The sequence below is a fragment of the Cynocephalus volans genome, chromosome X (genome assembly GCF_027409185.1).
Source record: "Cynocephalus volans isolate mCynVol1 chromosome X, mCynVol1.pri, whole genome shotgun sequence".
NCBI lineage: Eukaryota > Metazoa > Chordata > Mammalia > Dermoptera > Cynocephalidae > Cynocephalus > Cynocephalus volans.
Window position 1 is genome coordinate 113,963,583 of NC_084478.1, and position 16,540 is coordinate 113,980,122.

General features: G+C 46.8%; 3 protein-coding genes across 3 annotated transcripts; 2 read left to right on the forward strand and 1 right to left on the reverse strand.

The window, feature by feature from the left end:
• Positions 1-2,931: 2,931 nt before the first annotated feature.
• On the forward strand, positions 2,932-4,042 carry LOC134367418 (thymosin beta-15A). Its single transcript, XM_063084159.1, has 2 exons — positions 2,932-3,031; positions 4,005-4,042. Exons 1-2 carry the CDS (start codon positions 2,932-2,934, stop codon positions 4,040-4,042), a joined length of 138 nt encoding a protein of 45 aa, XP_062940229.1.
• A 4,669-nt stretch (positions 4,043-8,711) lies between these two features.
• Positions 8,712-9,143, reverse strand: LOC134368212 (histone H2B-like). Its single transcript, XM_063084753.1, has one exon. It carries the CDS (start codon positions 9,141-9,143, stop codon positions 8,712-8,714), a length of 432 nt encoding a protein of 143 aa, XP_062940823.1.
• A 5,450-nt stretch (positions 9,144-14,593) lies between these two features.
• Positions 14,594-15,053, forward strand: LOC134368213 (histone H2A-Bbd type 2/3-like). The gene is made up of 2 exons (XM_063084756.1): positions 14,594-14,638; positions 14,757-15,053. Exons 1-2 carry the CDS (start codon positions 14,594-14,596, stop codon positions 15,051-15,053), a joined length of 342 nt encoding a protein of 113 aa, XP_062940826.1.
• The last annotated feature ends 1,487 nt before the right edge of the window (positions 15,054-16,540 follow it).

Consider the following 16,540-nt stretch of genomic DNA (forward strand, 5'->3'; position numbering starts at 1 on the left):
GTCATGGAGGTGTACCTTGATGTGATTTTTCTAAGAGTTTTTAAGTGTCAGCCCTTAGATCTGTCATCCATTTTGAATGAATTTTTATACATGGTGTGAGATAGAAGTCCAAGTTCACTCTTTTGCATGTGGATATCCAGTTGTCACAGCACCATTTGTGACAGGGATTATTCTTTTCCCCCACTGAATGGTCTTGGAACCTGTACTGAAAATCGACTATACACAGATATCAGGGTTAATTTCTGACTCTAAATCACGCATTTATTATGTTACTTTAATCTACGGACATGTCTACATCGAGGGTCACTTGTGGGCCAAACAAAGTGCTAGGGATTGGAGATATAAAGACGGATAGCCTTAGTAGATTCTCCTGTGGTTATTATCAACTGACTGTTCTCTTGTTCAGTGGCTGAGAAAGTTGAAAATGTGGCTTTGGCCCAGGAGAGCCTCATTGTCGTAGAGACGTCCAGCTGTGGGAGTGAATGACTCTGAACCACCCACGCTCACCTCCTCCATGACCCGGGCAAGGATTAGAACAGACAGCGCTGAGCAACGCTTCCATACCACTGTTTGGTCATCATGGCCTACTTAGGGTCCGATGGCTATAAACAGTTGTGCGAGCTTGACTACAGCTCATCTGGCTTGGATCTCAGAGTTCCAGACCTTCAAAGGTAACTGGGCAAAATGTGCCTGCTTCTGGTAGAGGCCCCTATTATCTTGGAGGAGTGAGTGTACTCGGGATGAAAGGAATAAGGACCCTCGGGCCTAAAGCAGTGGGAGAGGCAAGGAATGTGAGCCCGCGGTCCCTGAGCCAATCAGAGAGGGCCGTGATGGGGTCTGGGAAGGTGAGGTCGGCTAGGACATCATGAAGCCCCTGTTCCTGGGGTGAGGTCCTAAGTAGAGGGAAGACATGGGGGAACGGGCCTGCAAGGCTAAAGCGGAGGTAGGGGCTGGGAAATGAGGCCCGGTGTAAGAACCCAAATGCCCCAAGGGATCACACCCTGATCACATAAGTCCTTCTCGGCCACACCCCATCATGGCGCTGGTTGCCCTTTCCTTCCGTATTCTCCTTCCTACCGGCGCGAATCGTACACCAATCAGCTCACCCCCCAAGCCCCATGCGGTATGCTAAGTAGGGACTGTATCTTAAGCCAATCAGCTTTCCCTAAAAACCCTATGTATATGTTTGTGTGCCGCCTAATAAACGAGCCCTCTCCGGTGGGTCATCAACTGGTGTCGACTCGTCCTTTCACCCGGACACCTCGGCCAATGATCGGGGTGGGGGCGGGGGCGGGCGGGGCCTGCTCCGGGCCTTGTAAGTGCGGGTTTCTGCGCGGGAACGCACACCACGAAGGCAGTGAGCAGCTCTCTCCACCCCAGGGGCATCCTTCAGGCGTCTTCAAGCCCTCAGGTGAGGTGGCGCGGTCCCGCTGGGGCCAGAGGACGATGGGGACGGGAGCACGCAGGGACTCCGTGGCGGGGCTGTGGCGCCTTCGGGAGCCCTAGGGGCCCGGATTGGGGTTGGCTTTTCCCGTCAGCGCCGCGGGGCGAGACTCGTGCCTGTCTGCCCTCGGCGCGCCTCATGTGCGAGATGCCGAGCCCTCCCGGGGGTCGGGCCCTGGAAGGCCCGAGGGGCGGACCCCCAAAGCGGCCGGCCGGTCCGCGGAAGAAGTGCAGGTCGGAGGCTTCGAGGACGAAGCGGAGTTGAGGGCTCGCCCGGAATGGGCCCTCTGGGCCTGGCCCCTCGCTCCCTCCCCTCCCGTGGCCCTTCGGCTGGGCGCCCGACCAGGATGACAGTTATTTTCCAATGAAAGCAAGATGCTCCTGTCAAAGTGGCCTGTGCGCCCGGCCCTGTTATTTGTTTGTCCCGCTTTCCCCAGCTTTGTGGTTGGCTTCTGAGCGCTTGGCACGGGAGGGTCATAGGGTAAGGTCAACTGAATGGAGGGGACGTGTTTGAAACTACTGGCCGCTTGGGGGCGTCTCTGTTCTACTCTGGTCGCTAGACGTGTCTCGCCCCACCAGGGTGGGAACAGACATGAGCAGGAGAGCTCCGCCTTCCGGTTTCTGGGGTCTCTTATTCTTTGTTCTGGACGAACCTAGAATGTTCAGAGGCCGCCGCAAGGCATTTCATCAGGTCCACAGCAAGACTCTTCTGAGCCTTGTCTCCTTGCCTCGCCCTTGACAGAGAAAACGTGGTGAAATAAGACTCTGTGTATTTAGCGTATCCCATTCTGCCGAAGTCGTGAGTCTGATCCTAATTAGCTGCCCCTTCTTACAGTGTTTACAAACCGCTGCCACAAGGGGCTAGTATAAGACGAGTAACCAGTTACGACCGGATTAAATCCTCTCCCCTCTCTTATTGCAGCACCTTAATCTACTGTTTGGGGGCATTTAAAATGGAAAGAAATTAGTACAACTTTGGCCACCCCTTTTTGTGTGCTGCTCCCCATCCTCCAAGAAAAATGCCATCGCCACCCCACCCCCCCCACCCCCCGGTAATTGAACAGACAGCGAAGATTCTTAGATAGTGCTGTGATCTATTAGAAAATCATTGACTGGTTGAACCAAGTTTTTATTATATTCTTCGACCCCTAATTGTTCCTGTGCTTCTCTTACCTCCATTGTACCTTTGCTGTGATTTTAAAAGAGTCGGACATGTTGGCTCCGGGTTTCTAGAGCGTCTTGGTTTCTAGTGTATCCTGATCTAAGGGCATTTTCTGCTTATCAGAATAGGGGTATTGAAGTGAATTTCAAAGTAATGAAAATAGAATTCTTCTAAGATGCGCTGGTGTTTTCCTGTGGAAGATCAGTAGGTAAAATATACATGACTATTACGTTTGAACATTTATGACTGTTACTACTTTGTCTGACGATAGTTCTGCCAGGGAAGTTTCTTAAAAGAAATTGTTTTCGGTCTTTCTTTTAGTCAAGATGAGTGATAAGCCAGACTTGTCGGAGGTGGAGAAGTTTGACAAGTCAAAACTGAAGAAAACTCATACCGAGGAAAAAAATACTCTTCCCTCAAAGGAAAGTAAGTCATGGAGGGTTTCTAGCTGAGACAGACAATGGTGAAAGTTGGTATCTTCAGTGAATAAACCTATCTTCTAGTAATTTTTACTATCGAGGAAGTAATTATTAGAGTACCATTTTATTTTATGCAGCCATGACAACTATCAAAGAGTTGTCTCCTTCTTTGGATTATATAAATGGTTCGCACATGATAGGCCCTAGTAGTAATGGGGAAGTAAAAACCACTTCCCTGTTGGAAAATTACTAAAACACACATTGAAACCAATCTTAAACATTGGACTTAGCACTAGAAAAACCTTACTTCTGTCTACTTTTAGTTATTTGGCATTTTTCTGCATCTAGAAATTTGAGTCCATTATCTCATGCCTAAAGAACCATGCCAGCTCTGCGGTCTGGGCCTTCTCCAATCTGATGACAAGATAGGGATGCAGAACGAGTTTCGATCTTGGGTGCACTTGAGGCTCCCAGACTTAAGGGATCAGTTTTGCCCTCCAGAGTAACAGACAGCTGGAGAAACTCCAAGCATATTCACAACAGCTGATGGGCATTTTCTGTCATGTGTGCGTTATTTGAGAGTTCCGAAATTAGTGAAAATTATCTCAAAGTGTATAACTTCCAAATGGTATCGTCAGAGATAAACGTGAGCAAAATGCTTCACTTCCTCCTCGGTCTCAAATAATCTATCGAAAAACTGTCAACAACACAAATCTGCCTCTCGAATGAAAGCAAAAACCAAAAAAACTGCAATTGAAGTAGATTCTAATGAATGTTCGAGTGGTAAACATGCACACACGTGCACACATGCACCCCGCTGTGAGCATTTGTGGTTAGTGCCTTAGCATTCTCAATTAAAAGCATGTATGGCAGCCTTCCATGACTTACCTAAAGCTGTTTTGTAAGAAACTGAATTAAATCTTAGGAAAATACTCTTAGTGATATATATATTTTTTGTTTTGTTTTTTTTTTCCCCTCAGCGATCCAGCAGGAGAAACAGTGTGCTCAGACATCGTAAAACGGGATCTCCTCCCAAGAGGAAATTTCAACATTGCCCGAGAGCCTTGGTTTTATGCTTGTTTTTTGCAAACCGTTGTGTTTGTAGCGATTTTAGGCATCTTCTGCTGTCCTCTCATTTCTATTCCCTGGCTAAAAGGTCAGGTGGAACCAAAGTTTCCTGAAGTGTGCTTTCAAACTTGCCGTTGGTGTGTAAATTCCAGATGGCAGATGTTGCGAATAATCTCACCAGTGTTGACCCTTGTGTGTGTAGCCCTTTCACCCCCAGCAGGATAAGCCAGGTTTAACCTTCTGCAATGGGTGCCTCCATTGCTTCATTATCTTCATGAAGTTGCATGCTTCTGCAACTTCTCACAGTTTGTTTTTATTTCCAATGTAGTAATGAAATAATAAATACAGTCATTATCTGGCGGCTCTCGACTTCATTTCTTCTAAGGAAGGAAAAGTACACAAGGGTACCCTTTTTCGCCAAACAAAACGGTTGAAGGAAAACCTCTTCAGCAGTGGACTAAGCCCCTTATCTCAGAGTGAAGAAAGACAAACACAGGGTCTGAAGTGACCCACTCAAGCTGAATAAGAACTGAAATTCAAGCTGGGCTGTCTTGCCTTCTGGAAAGTGTTTTCCGACTGAATGGGAGGGGGCACCTAAGCTTGGGGTTGGATGGAAAGGGCGCGGGTGACACTTGTTAACACGCACTGTACTGAGCACATCACATCTTCAGTTGAGCGTCAACTCAGATATCTGATGCCCACTGATGACCTGTAACACTGAACCTCTGATCTGGTTCTTCTACTGAACAGAATTTACTGTCTCCTGAAGCAAGCATTTTTGGTTTCATGGTGAGCATAAGTGCTGTGGACCGTATGGTGTTCCCCCACCCCCACCACACCAAATTCATATTTTGAAGGTCTACCCCTCAATGCGACTGTACCTGGAGATAGACTTTTTAGGAAGTCATTAAGGTTAAATGAGGCTACAAGGGCTGGGCCCCTCTGTGATCTATTACTATAGGTATCTTCCCACCATAAGGGATTATACCGTCCATACCTATTTGCAACCTCAACTATTATCTTACCTCCCTCTTTCTAGGGGCTCACATCCTTAAATACTCACTGGGGTTACAGAAAGTGGAAGGTGTTTTCTCTGCTCTAGCACAAATTTCCACAAGCAAAACAGTAGGTGGGTCAACTAAGGTAAAGTGTGGTTGAGGTGACACAATCTCAGAGCTTAGGGTCACCAGAAGATTTGAGCCCTGGAGGTCACCATGTTGGTCATCACTACCTTACCATCTGCCTGAAGCAATTGCCCAGTAGAGTCACTCAGTCCCTTACACTGACATGCTGCTTACACGCTTCCCTGCCTGCCTGTAACTTCTATGCCATAATCCTAGGAGAGCATGCTGGAGACCCATACAGCGTGGTTAATCCATCCTCCAGTATTTGAAGTCAGCTGTTGTTTTCCTGCCCCCATACGTCCAAGTCTTCTCCAGCTGACCTTTTCAGAGCATTTGGACCCAAGTTACACAGATGGGGACCCATAACGGTTGCACTTTAGATGGACGGACACAAGTTTAGCCATTATCAGGTCCCTGGATCCCGATTCTGTCATCCAGCCCATTTGCTCTCCTTTCAGTTTGCCATTTGCAGCTTGATAAAGATGCTGTACGTCCACGACAGACTCAGTAACGTGTGCATTAGCACACTAATCCAGCTCAAGATTAGGCCCATTTCAGATGCCTAAAGGAAAGCATGTCAGGTGAGCTGGGGATGGGACGAAAACTCCCAGTTTTTAGTTGCACCTGGTAACCATCATTTTTTTTTTAAAGGATTGATTCCTCCCAGGGCAGTGTAAATGATAAACTGAGTGGGAGCAAGTGAGAGGTATGTGGTGGGAGGGGAAGTCACATAGTTTCTAAGTGAACGCTCCTACAGAAATAAGACGGGAAGAACGATTGCTCACTGGAAGTAGTTTTGCCCTGCATTTCTCAAGTAAATCACATGGGCCTAATCTTGTAGTGAGTGACTAGGTTCACTTGTCTTTCCAAGCAGAGGGAGGTTTTTTTCCCAAGCATCCCGGATTGAGGTTTCAGAGCCCTCAATCCATTTATTATTTGCAAAACCAACCATCTGAAGGTCTTCTTGTAGCAGTTACATTTACGGGAAAAAAGAAAAGCCTGGAGTTAAGTGGATTTTCTTATGCATGTCTACATCTTTTGAAAATACCTGGTCCATGCTTTGACACCTGTATCCTGTCAGTGTACATAGGCCGACATGTCCTTAATTGCAAAGAACAGAAAATGGCAAAAAGCTGGAAAGCCATAATATATATGCTGCAAGTTAATCCAAAGACAAAAATCAGCCAAATCGTATGTCACGACGACTTCATCTTTGCAAAGGGTCAAAAACCTCATTTAGTGTCATCACTTAAAATTCTCAAGAAACTGCACAGGCAAGTGAGTTTTAGGAATGCCCTAGAATGTAACCATCGCATATTCACACCTGAGAAAAATATCTTGCCCTTCGTCTCTCAAATGCATAGGAATATGTTTGAACCTTGCCTTGGGAAGTTTCAACCGGTATGATCTCGGGCAAGTGACAATCTATTGTGGTTCAGTTTCTTCATCCATAGAAATGGAGATGATAACGCTGTTTCCTTCAAGGGGATGTGGTGAAAAGTAGTTGAGGTACTCCCCGTCAAGTGCTTAGCACAATGCTGGCACAGTCGCCAAGCACGCCATGTCCGAGGTCACCAAGGCCAAGCTCAGGTTCCCCATGAGCACCTGAGCTGCCTCCCGCCCCCGAGCATCGCCCCCGAAGGCTGTTTTCAGAGCCACCCCAGTCGGCCCGTAAATCCTGGAGCCCTCCGAAGGTGTGCCCGTGGCAGTTTGAGGGCAGGGGTCAGGGGGCGTGCTGCCAATGTGTATTAGTCTTCCTTTTTTTATTTCTTTCTTCCTTATAGTTAAAGTGTACGACACGATGGCTCTGGCTCGTACGCATATACATAGTGAAGAGATTACTACAGTCAAACAAATGACCATCTTCATCACCTTCTACCCTTGTATGCTAAGAGAATCTAAAATCTACTGTCTTGGTAAAGTTTCAGAATCAAACACAACATTATTAACAATAGTCGTCCTGCTGTACTTTGGATCTCCAGACGTATTCATTGGCCCAATTCCTGATTTGTACCCCTTGACCTCCTTGTTCCCATTTGCTCCTCTCCCTGCAGTGGGTAGTTTTCTGGCAGGTGGCAGGTGGCTTGCTGCTGGCTTCCCAGCATTCTTTACTGTGAACTACATTGTCAACACTAATATAACTGTCCTTCATTGTTTTTATTATACATAACGCTCGAGTTTGTATATCATATAATTGGATCGATTTCTGTAATTTATATGTGCACAAGTGTATGGAAGTCCTGTGATTGAATTAAATTACCACAGAATCTTTTGATTTTAAAACATTGCCACATAATCGATTCCCTTTTCCTCTGTTAGGAGTTTTCATTGAAAAGTAAATTTGAAAGCATTTAGAAAAAGTTTTTTTTTACACAGGAGCTCTAATATGTAGTCACCAGTTCTAAAATGTGCTCTCCTTTTCAGCATCTAAGAGTTTTGAATAGATTTATTTTACACTTTACACAGGTTGCATATTTTAAAATATCCCCTATCGGTTAGTTTTCACTATGAAAACCTGGGCTTTTCCACTTTTTGTTCCAGATTCATTGAGGGTTTTAAATAAGGACTGGATGTAGGGGATGGGCAGCCAGGTCCCTTGACGTCCAGGAGCGCTAGTCACCAGTTCGTAGTAACTAGCTGCTAGGAACTAGTTGCTAGTTACTAGTAAAGTAGTGACTTCAGTTTCTAGAAAGCCTAGGAATAAGTACTGTTGTGGAACTCTTGGATTTAATTTTTTCTATGCTGTGTTTTGTTTCCTCACGTGTGTTTCTAATGGGCTAAGTAATAAAGTTAATGCGGAAAAAAAGGTTGACTGGAGTGTTATCGTCCTGTTAATACTCTATTCCGCATATAGATGCTTAGGATGTGTTATTTATTTTAAAGTTTTAATAATATATTTTATTTAATCCAACATAGCAAAATTATAATTTCTATACGTAATGAATATCAACAGTTTGTCAATTACGTAAGCGCTGACTCTTCCCTTCAGTTGGTTTTCTCTGCAAACCGCACCAGGAGGTGCCACATTTTCGTCCATCAACTACTGAAGAAAGTAGTCATGCGTTCTGTTCCCTTCTAGTCCTCAAACCCAGTCGTCCCTTGTCCCACAGACATTTCATCTGTGTCAGTCCCATTTTGTTCCCTGTCTACAATTCCCAACGTCATTTTGGTGCTTTGCTGATGTTTCTACTTGATTTCTGAATTTCCAAACGGAAACCACAAACACCCATAGCGCAGTCATCATTTCCTAATCGTGTTGATTTCTTAAAATCACTTTTCCTTAGAGGATATGTAGGAGATCAGTACTCACGGAAAACTCTAGAAAATTATTTTAGGCCACACAGAACAAAAAGCAACAGAAGAACAGAAAATTTACTCGGATTTTGAGGAAGCCACAAATAGCACGATAAATTAAGTGGTTACAGGTCTTTCGGGTCATCTGAGGCGGCTCTGAAAAGAGCCTTTGGGGGGCCGTGCCCGGGGGCAGGAGGCGGCTCATGTGCTCATGGTGAACCTGAGCACAGCCCTGGTGCCCTCGGTCACGGCATGCTTGCGGAGCTCCCCGGTCAGCAGCAGGTGCACGGCGGCCTGGATGTCCTGTGAGGTGAGGGTGCAGCGCTGGTTGTAACGGGCCAGGCGGCCGGCCTCTTCGGCGAGGCGCTCGAAGAGGTCGCTAATGCACGAGTCCATGACGTTCACGGCCTGCTGGGACAGGCTGAGGCCGTCGTGGACCAGCTTCAGAACCCTGGGGAAATAGGTGGCGAAACTGTCCTCGCCGCGGCGGCCGCGGCGGCAGCGGGTGTGACGGCGGCTGCGGCGGCGATGGCGCCTGGGCTTCTTCTGTTTCAGGGCCGTCGGAGCGCCCTTCTCAGGCGCCTGGGTGCTGACACCTTCCTCCGGAGACAGGGCAGAGGCAGGCTCCGCCATCCCTCAGGCAACCCCCAAGAGCTAGGAGGCACCGACGATGGCGCTGCTGCCAGGCGGGGAGCCCTTTCTATAGTCGCTGCCTTGCCTCACGTCATGCGTGACCTCGACTTCTGACTGGGTGTCAGGGCACACAGGGAGCGCGTGAGTGAGCCTAGCGGAGTGCGCTGGGACTGCACGGTCCTCCTGCTGGCGGTCCCTCCACCAATCACAGTGAGCGTCTGGAGCCCTGCAAGCTGCCTGTCTGGTCCCATACAGAAATTCACAGCAAGAGAACCCACACAGGAAGGCTGTGACACGGCCAGCAGAGGGCTCATGGACGTAGAGATGTGTCGGTCCATCTCCCGCCTCCGGTTCTGATCGAAACCCTCAATGAATCAGGATAACGGAGTAAAAATCTACCGTTTGTAAAGAGTGAAATCAAACACAACTGGGGTATTTAGACCTACATAAGAAAATTCAGCATTTACCAGGTTTGTAGTCACACTCCTAATGATACTTAGATCCGAAAAAGTACCCTACATTCTAGCATTGCTGAATACATAGAACAGCCCTTGATTGAAAGAGAAAAAAGGTATTGGTCTAATTTTGCAGTAAGTCACCCAAAAGGTAAGAGACAGTCAAGAAATAGTTGAAAATCACGTGCTTTTCAAAAATCGGACAGTTCGAGAAAATTTATTCCTTAAATGTATTTGTGGAAAAATGAACCCCAAATACGGAACCAGTACAGAATGAAGAAGAATTAGAGAAATGGAGGTCATCAAGGAACTTGTCACAGAAAGAAAGAAAGAAAAGAAAGAAAGAAAGAAAGAAAGAAAGAAAGAAAGAAAGAAAGAAAGAAAGAAAGAAAGAAAGAAAGAAAGAAAGAAAGAAAGAAAGAAAGAAAGAAAGAAAAGACAATAAACAACCATACAGTACAATTCACAGTAAATGAGCCCTCAGGCAAAGAATCACACCCATTCCATCAGGAGCTGCTTCCACCTCAACTCCAAGGCTGAAGAGTCCAGGAAAATTTTGATTGGCTCTCTTGGGAAACCCGGTTCCATGGTGAGCCGGTGGCTGTGACTCCGTGGCTACAGGTTCCTCATTGCCTGACTGAGAACAGACTGGGGCTTGAGCTGCTCTGATTGGACCTTCCATCATCCCTATTATGCATAAATGCAAGTCATGAAGGTTTGTGCTTTCTAAACCCAAAGATTATAGACTGGAGAGGAACATAACTGGATAAAACTGAACGAGTTAAAATAGTAACTTCAGTTTCTAGAAAGCCTAGGGATAGGTATTGCTTCTTGAAATTTTCTCCTTAGTTATTTCTGTGATCGGTTGGGTCCTCCTTTGTGTTTCTGTATGTACTCCATAATACTGAGAATGCCGAAAAACGTTTGATGCAGGATGTTTGTCCTGCTCCTACTATGTTCCCCATATGGATGCTTACAGTTCGTTATTTATTCTCCATGAGTTTGAGGATTCCAGCACCGGCCAGAAATTTTAAAAAAAACAAATGTATATATAAATATAAATATATATATATATATATATATATGTATATGTATATATTTGTATGTACACACATATATATTCATTTTTACATGTATACAGACACATATGTATATTGTATGTGTATATGTGTGTTTGTGTGTGTGTGTATAAATACTATGTATGTGTGTGTGTGTGTGTGTGTGTGTGTGTGTGTGTGTGTGTGACTGTGGATATATATTTGAGGACTGAAACACAGGAGAGAAATAACTGAGTCAAAAATGTCAAGAAACAATATCTAATCCACCTTCTTTAGAAACTGAAGTTACTAGTTTAATTCATTCAGATTTTACCAATTCTGTTCATTGCCAGGCAATATAATGTGTGTGGAAATATATATACATTTTTTTTTTTTTAGAAAGGTAAAACATCATGTTTTGCGTCTATGTGCAATGGGGATGATGGGAGGGACCTGTTGGATGAGGTGTCCCAGGCTGAACCAATTAGAAGCCTCCTGAAATGTTTGGACTTGCAGTTGAGGGGAATTGTGTCATTAAATAGGTCTGAGTCCTTGACTGCTGTTTGTTGTTTTGTTTGAATGGTTTTATGCTTTTAATCATGTTGATTTACAGATATTATATTAGTTTCTAAAGCTGTCGTAAATAAATTCGAGAGTCTCGGTGACTTAAAAAATATATATTTATCATCTCACAGTTCTGGATGCCAAATAGCCCCTCTTCATAAGCACACCAGTCATATTGGGTTAGGACCGACCCTCACGACTTCACTTTAAACACAGTTACCTCTATAGAGACTATCTCCAAAATAGGGTCACCTCCTGAAGTACTGGGGGGTCACAAGGTCAACACAAGAATTTTGAGAGGGTACAATTCAATAAAGAATACTAAGCTTGATGCCCCTCCAAAAAATTAATGTACTTCCATGAAAAATACATTCACACCTTCCCTACAGCCCCCAAATCTTAACCCATTGCAGTTCAACTTTAAGTCCAAAATCTCATCTACAAATCTTATATATCTGCTACGGGTGAGACTCCAGTTGTGACTGATGCTGAGGCAGAATTTATCCTTATCCCTGAACCTGCGAAAACAGACAGCAAATTACCAGTTTCCAAAAACAGTAGCGGGACAGGCATAGAATAGACATTACCATTCCAAATGTGAGAAATCAGAAGAAAACTAGAGTTTATGGGCCCTAAGCAGGTTTGAACCATAGTAGGGGTAATTCCATTAGATTTAAGGGATTGAAAACAGTCCTCTTTAATCATTGCTCTGCCCTCTGGACCCTCTGGGATAGCAGCATGAAACTCTCAGCCCTGGGCAGTGGGGACCTCTTCCCCAGCCTGGTTTGTTACAGAAGAGGTGGCACTAGCCATCTAGAATGGAGAAAGCGGCCTCCATCTATGGGATCAAGGAGATGATGGCCTCATCCCCCAGACCTGTGTCCCTGTTCTCAACAAGACTCTGTCTGGATTCTCCTCTTGCCATTGCTGTTTTCTCAGAGTCCTGCTGGAAGAGTGGAATCACCATAGCTTTACTGATGTCTTCCTTGGTTTCCCAGGGTCTGAAAAGTACGTGCAAGTCTGCAGCCACAGGCCGACTGGAAAACAACTTTACATCCACGTAAATACTGTCATCTTGCCCCATAACCACGGTTCAACAGATCACATAACTGTGGGAAAGGAGGGAACCCCAATAAATGCTTACCAAGGAAAAACTGTGTCCTTTTACATTCTTTTACAGCCCATGTGGTTTTAGGTCCCAACATGGCTTTGGTCCTGCTCACTCTAGCGATATTAATGAAATTTGAGAAAGAGAGAAGAAAAGTGGGGTTTGAGGTACAAGATCCTAAGTGGAATCAAGTGCATCTGATTACTCACTTCAGGAGGGACGTGAGGAAAAAGGGCACTTACTGAGTGAACATCTAGGATCCAGTGGTGTGGTTTACTACGTAGACAAGCTACGGGAAGTGCCTTTACTGCTTCAATAACACATTACGAGTACCAACGTAGCTAGAAAAAATATTAAGAAGAGAAAATAACCCACCAATTTTTTTTTTAATGGTGGAATAAGCGTTAAGTCAGGTCTTTGCTGAAGAAAGCTGTCATAGCTATATCATATTGCAAAAATAGACTTGAAGTCAACGAAGATTTCTTGAGGATAAAGATAGTCCCCCTGGGATAAAATGTTCAATTCATGTGGGAGGTATTATAAATTTAAGATGACCTATACTGGGTAGGGTAGCTTCAAACTATTTAAGTCAACACTTGACTGAATGACAATAAGGAGAAGCGAAGGTCACCACCAAATATAGACATTTGCAGCCACCTGTAAGTAAGTGGCCGAAACGTAACAAGGACTTAGAAATAAAGCACCTACCAAGCTTGCTTGACGAAATGGAGTAATGCGATAATATGAACCCGGAAATTAGAGAATGTGTTTTATCCACCTGATGTATATTTATGCACATAGAACATGTACTCGGCCATCAAGCAAGATTCCAGAAGTATCAAATACATATCACATTCTCTGACTACAGTACATTTAAGAATCAATGACAAACCATGTTGTCAAAACCAAATGTTTGGGATGACACAAATCACTCTAAAGAAATAATGGGCCAAAGGACAAATCATTACAGGGACTGAAAAATATTTATTGATGCGTGAGAATAAAATTTGTGGGGCATGCGTGAGTGCTACTGAGAGAGGATTTTATGGCCCACGTGCTGATTAAAAAGATTAAAAAGAAGGAAGCCTTGATCAGGCATTTTACGGAAGACCAAGCACAAGCGATCACAAAGAACAACAAGAAGCACGATTGAAGAGGTGCCACCTCGCTCAAGTCTCCTGGAAAATGCCTACTACAACCACAGTGACATACTATTTCACACCGTCGGACCAGTGAGAATTAAAAAGGTCAGACCGCATCAAATGTTGGTGACTAGTGGGGACTCACACTCTGGTATTAGGAGGACAAATTGGTCTGACCATCTTGGAGAGCAATCTGACAATACTAATTAATGCGCAGGATGCACACACTGCTGACAGCAGCAGTTCCATTGCTGGGTACACTACCTAGTGGCCTGAACACAAGGAGACGTGTGTGGGGACATTCTTAGCAGCCCTGTGGTCTGGGTGGGGCCTCTGGAAGATCTGCAGGGACCGAAGAGACAGCTAATGGACCCTGAAGCACTGACCTGGAAGAGGGAGGGATAGCACTAGATGTAGTCTCTCGAAAATGGAAACAGGTGTTCAAACAAAGATAACTACATGAACGTTCAGAGGTGCCCTATTCTCAATAGCCAAAAGGGGGAAACAACCGAAATGCCCATCAATGGACAAATAGATAAACTAAATGTCGTCCATCCATACCATGGATTATTATTCAGCTGTGAAAAGGAAGGAAGCAAGTATCGATTCACGCTACCACGTAGATGTACCATGAGGAAAACATTACACTATGTGAAAGCCGCCAGACACAGAAGGCCATGCGTTGGGTTCCATGGGAGGGAGAGCTCCACATGGGGGAAACCTCTGTCGACAGAAAGCAGATAAGTGGTTGCCAAGAGCTATTTATTGGGAGCGTGTGTATGTGTGTGCTCGGGGGTGGGGGGACGACGAGCATGGGGAGTGAGTGCTTAACGGGTACAGGGGTTTCTTGGCGGGGTGGTGAAAATGCTTTGGAAGCAGACGGTTGTGATTGTTCCACGACATCACGAATGTACTTGACACCATGTCGTACCCGTCCCCCACCCCTCTTTCTTTATCTTGCCTGCGATGCTCGGGTCCTACAGAAGGCGAGCGCTGCCACAGAGGGAGGGCCCAGGGGCGAGAGCGTGCGGGTGCCTTGCACCTGCCCTGGCCGGCCGTTTGTAGGCCCAGGCCCGCTCCCTCGGGGTCAACTGGAGGGCAGTGACGTCACCAGTGTGCGCGGCCACGAGCCTGTTCCGGACCAATGAGGGGCCGGGTCGCGGTAGCTAGGTTACGGAGTACGGGCCAAGTACCGACATCTTGAGAGGCATCCAGTCGAGCCAGACCTCGCAGATTGATCGGTCGTCTCCAAGGCCCGGCATGCCGAGCAGGAGGACGAGCCGTCCACGGTCGTCCGGTCTCAATAGGTGCCGTGCCGCCGCTCTCGCGCCCACCGAGCCGAGCTGACATTCTCCGTGAGCCACCCGGAGCGCCTCCTGCGGGAGGGCCACTACGCCCAGTGCCCGAGTTCGTGTGCGCCGGTCTTTCTAGGTGCCATCGTCGAGTACGTGACGGCCAAGGTCTTGGAGCTGGCGAGCGACGAGGCCCGGAGGAGCAGCAGGAGATGCATCACCTTGGAGCTGTTGGACGTGGCCGTGCACAGCAACGCGCTGCTCAGTGGCTTCTTCGTGACTACAACCATCTCCCAGGTGGCCCCAGCCTAGCTGTGGACGCCTGGCACCCAGGGGGCCTCACCAGCCCACCGATCCTCCGTCTACTCCTGCTAGCCCGGCGCCAGCCCCTTCCGTCACAGCCAGCCGGGACAGCCCTGGCCTGTCTTGTGCCTTCGGCGCCTTGTGTCATTAAAGTGTTTGAAAGTACCCACAGGCTTGCTCTATAAATTTTGTGTCAGAGTGGGGTGTGAGACACCCAATGTTGGACGGACGGGCAGGGAGTGGCGAGGGTCAGGGAACAGGGAGGGCACAGGGGAGCAGACTCTCGTGGTGACAATGGGGGTTGGTGTCCCCGTGTGGGAGGTGCTGTCTGGGGCGGGGGCACAGGAGGCTCCCACGTGGACCCTGAGCTAGTCACCGGAACGATGGTGTTCATTGGGGTGGAGCTCAAGGCCAAGACTGAGGTGTCCTGGTAGGATGAATGTCAAAAGGGGTTATGTTATGGAGGGGGACGGAGCCTCAGGTGGCATGGGAGCTCAAGTCAAGGGCTCAAGTGGGGCAGGGACGTTGACTGCCAGAGAGAGGAGTGATTGATGGTTGGGAACAATGCAGAAATCCCCAAAGGCGGAACTGGGGTCACAGGGGGTCAAGAGTTTAGTTTTGGCCTTGTTCAGAGGGAGAGGCTGGGAGACGCCCTTAGCTACCGGGATACGCAATCTGTAGCCTAGCAACAGCACGGTCAGGCCAGGCCCCGCCTCAGATGCCGCTCTCTGCGTATCACCAGGGCGACAGGACCGTGGCAGGTGTCCCGGGGCTGCGCCCAGGAGTGGCTGTCTATGTGGCCTGTTGCCAGCTGGCAGTAGCACGCTTCCAGCAGGCGCTCTTCCACCGGCCATGGAGGAGCTGGCCCTCACTCAGGCTGTCCGCCTCTTCCTGCGACAGGAGAGTGATGCTTGCCAGGGCCTGGTCATGGAGGTGTACCTTGATGTGATTTTTCTAAGAGTTTTTAAGTGTCAGCCCTTAGATCTGTCATCCATTTTGAATGAATTTTTATACATGGTGTGAGATAGAAGTCCAAGTTCACTCTTTTGCATGTGGATATCCAGTTGTCACAGCACCATTTGTGACAGGGATTATTCTTTTCCCCCACTGAATGGTCTTGGAACCTGTACTGAAAATCGACTATACACAGATATCAGGGTTAATTTCTGACTCTAAATCACGCATTTATTATGTTACTTTAATCTACGGACATGTCTACATCGAGGGTCACTTGTGGGCCAAACAAAGTGCTAGGGATTGGAGATATAAAGACGGATAGCCTTAGTAGATTCTCCTGTGGTTATTATCAACTGACTGTTCTCTTGTTCAGTGGCTGAGAAAGTTGAAAATGTGGCTTTGGCCCAGGAGAGCCTCATTGTCGTAGAGACGTCCAGCTGTGGGAGTGAATGACTCTGAACCACCCACGCTCACCTCCTCCATGACCCGGGCAAGGATTAGAACAGGCAGCGCTGAGCAACGCTTCCATACCACTGTTT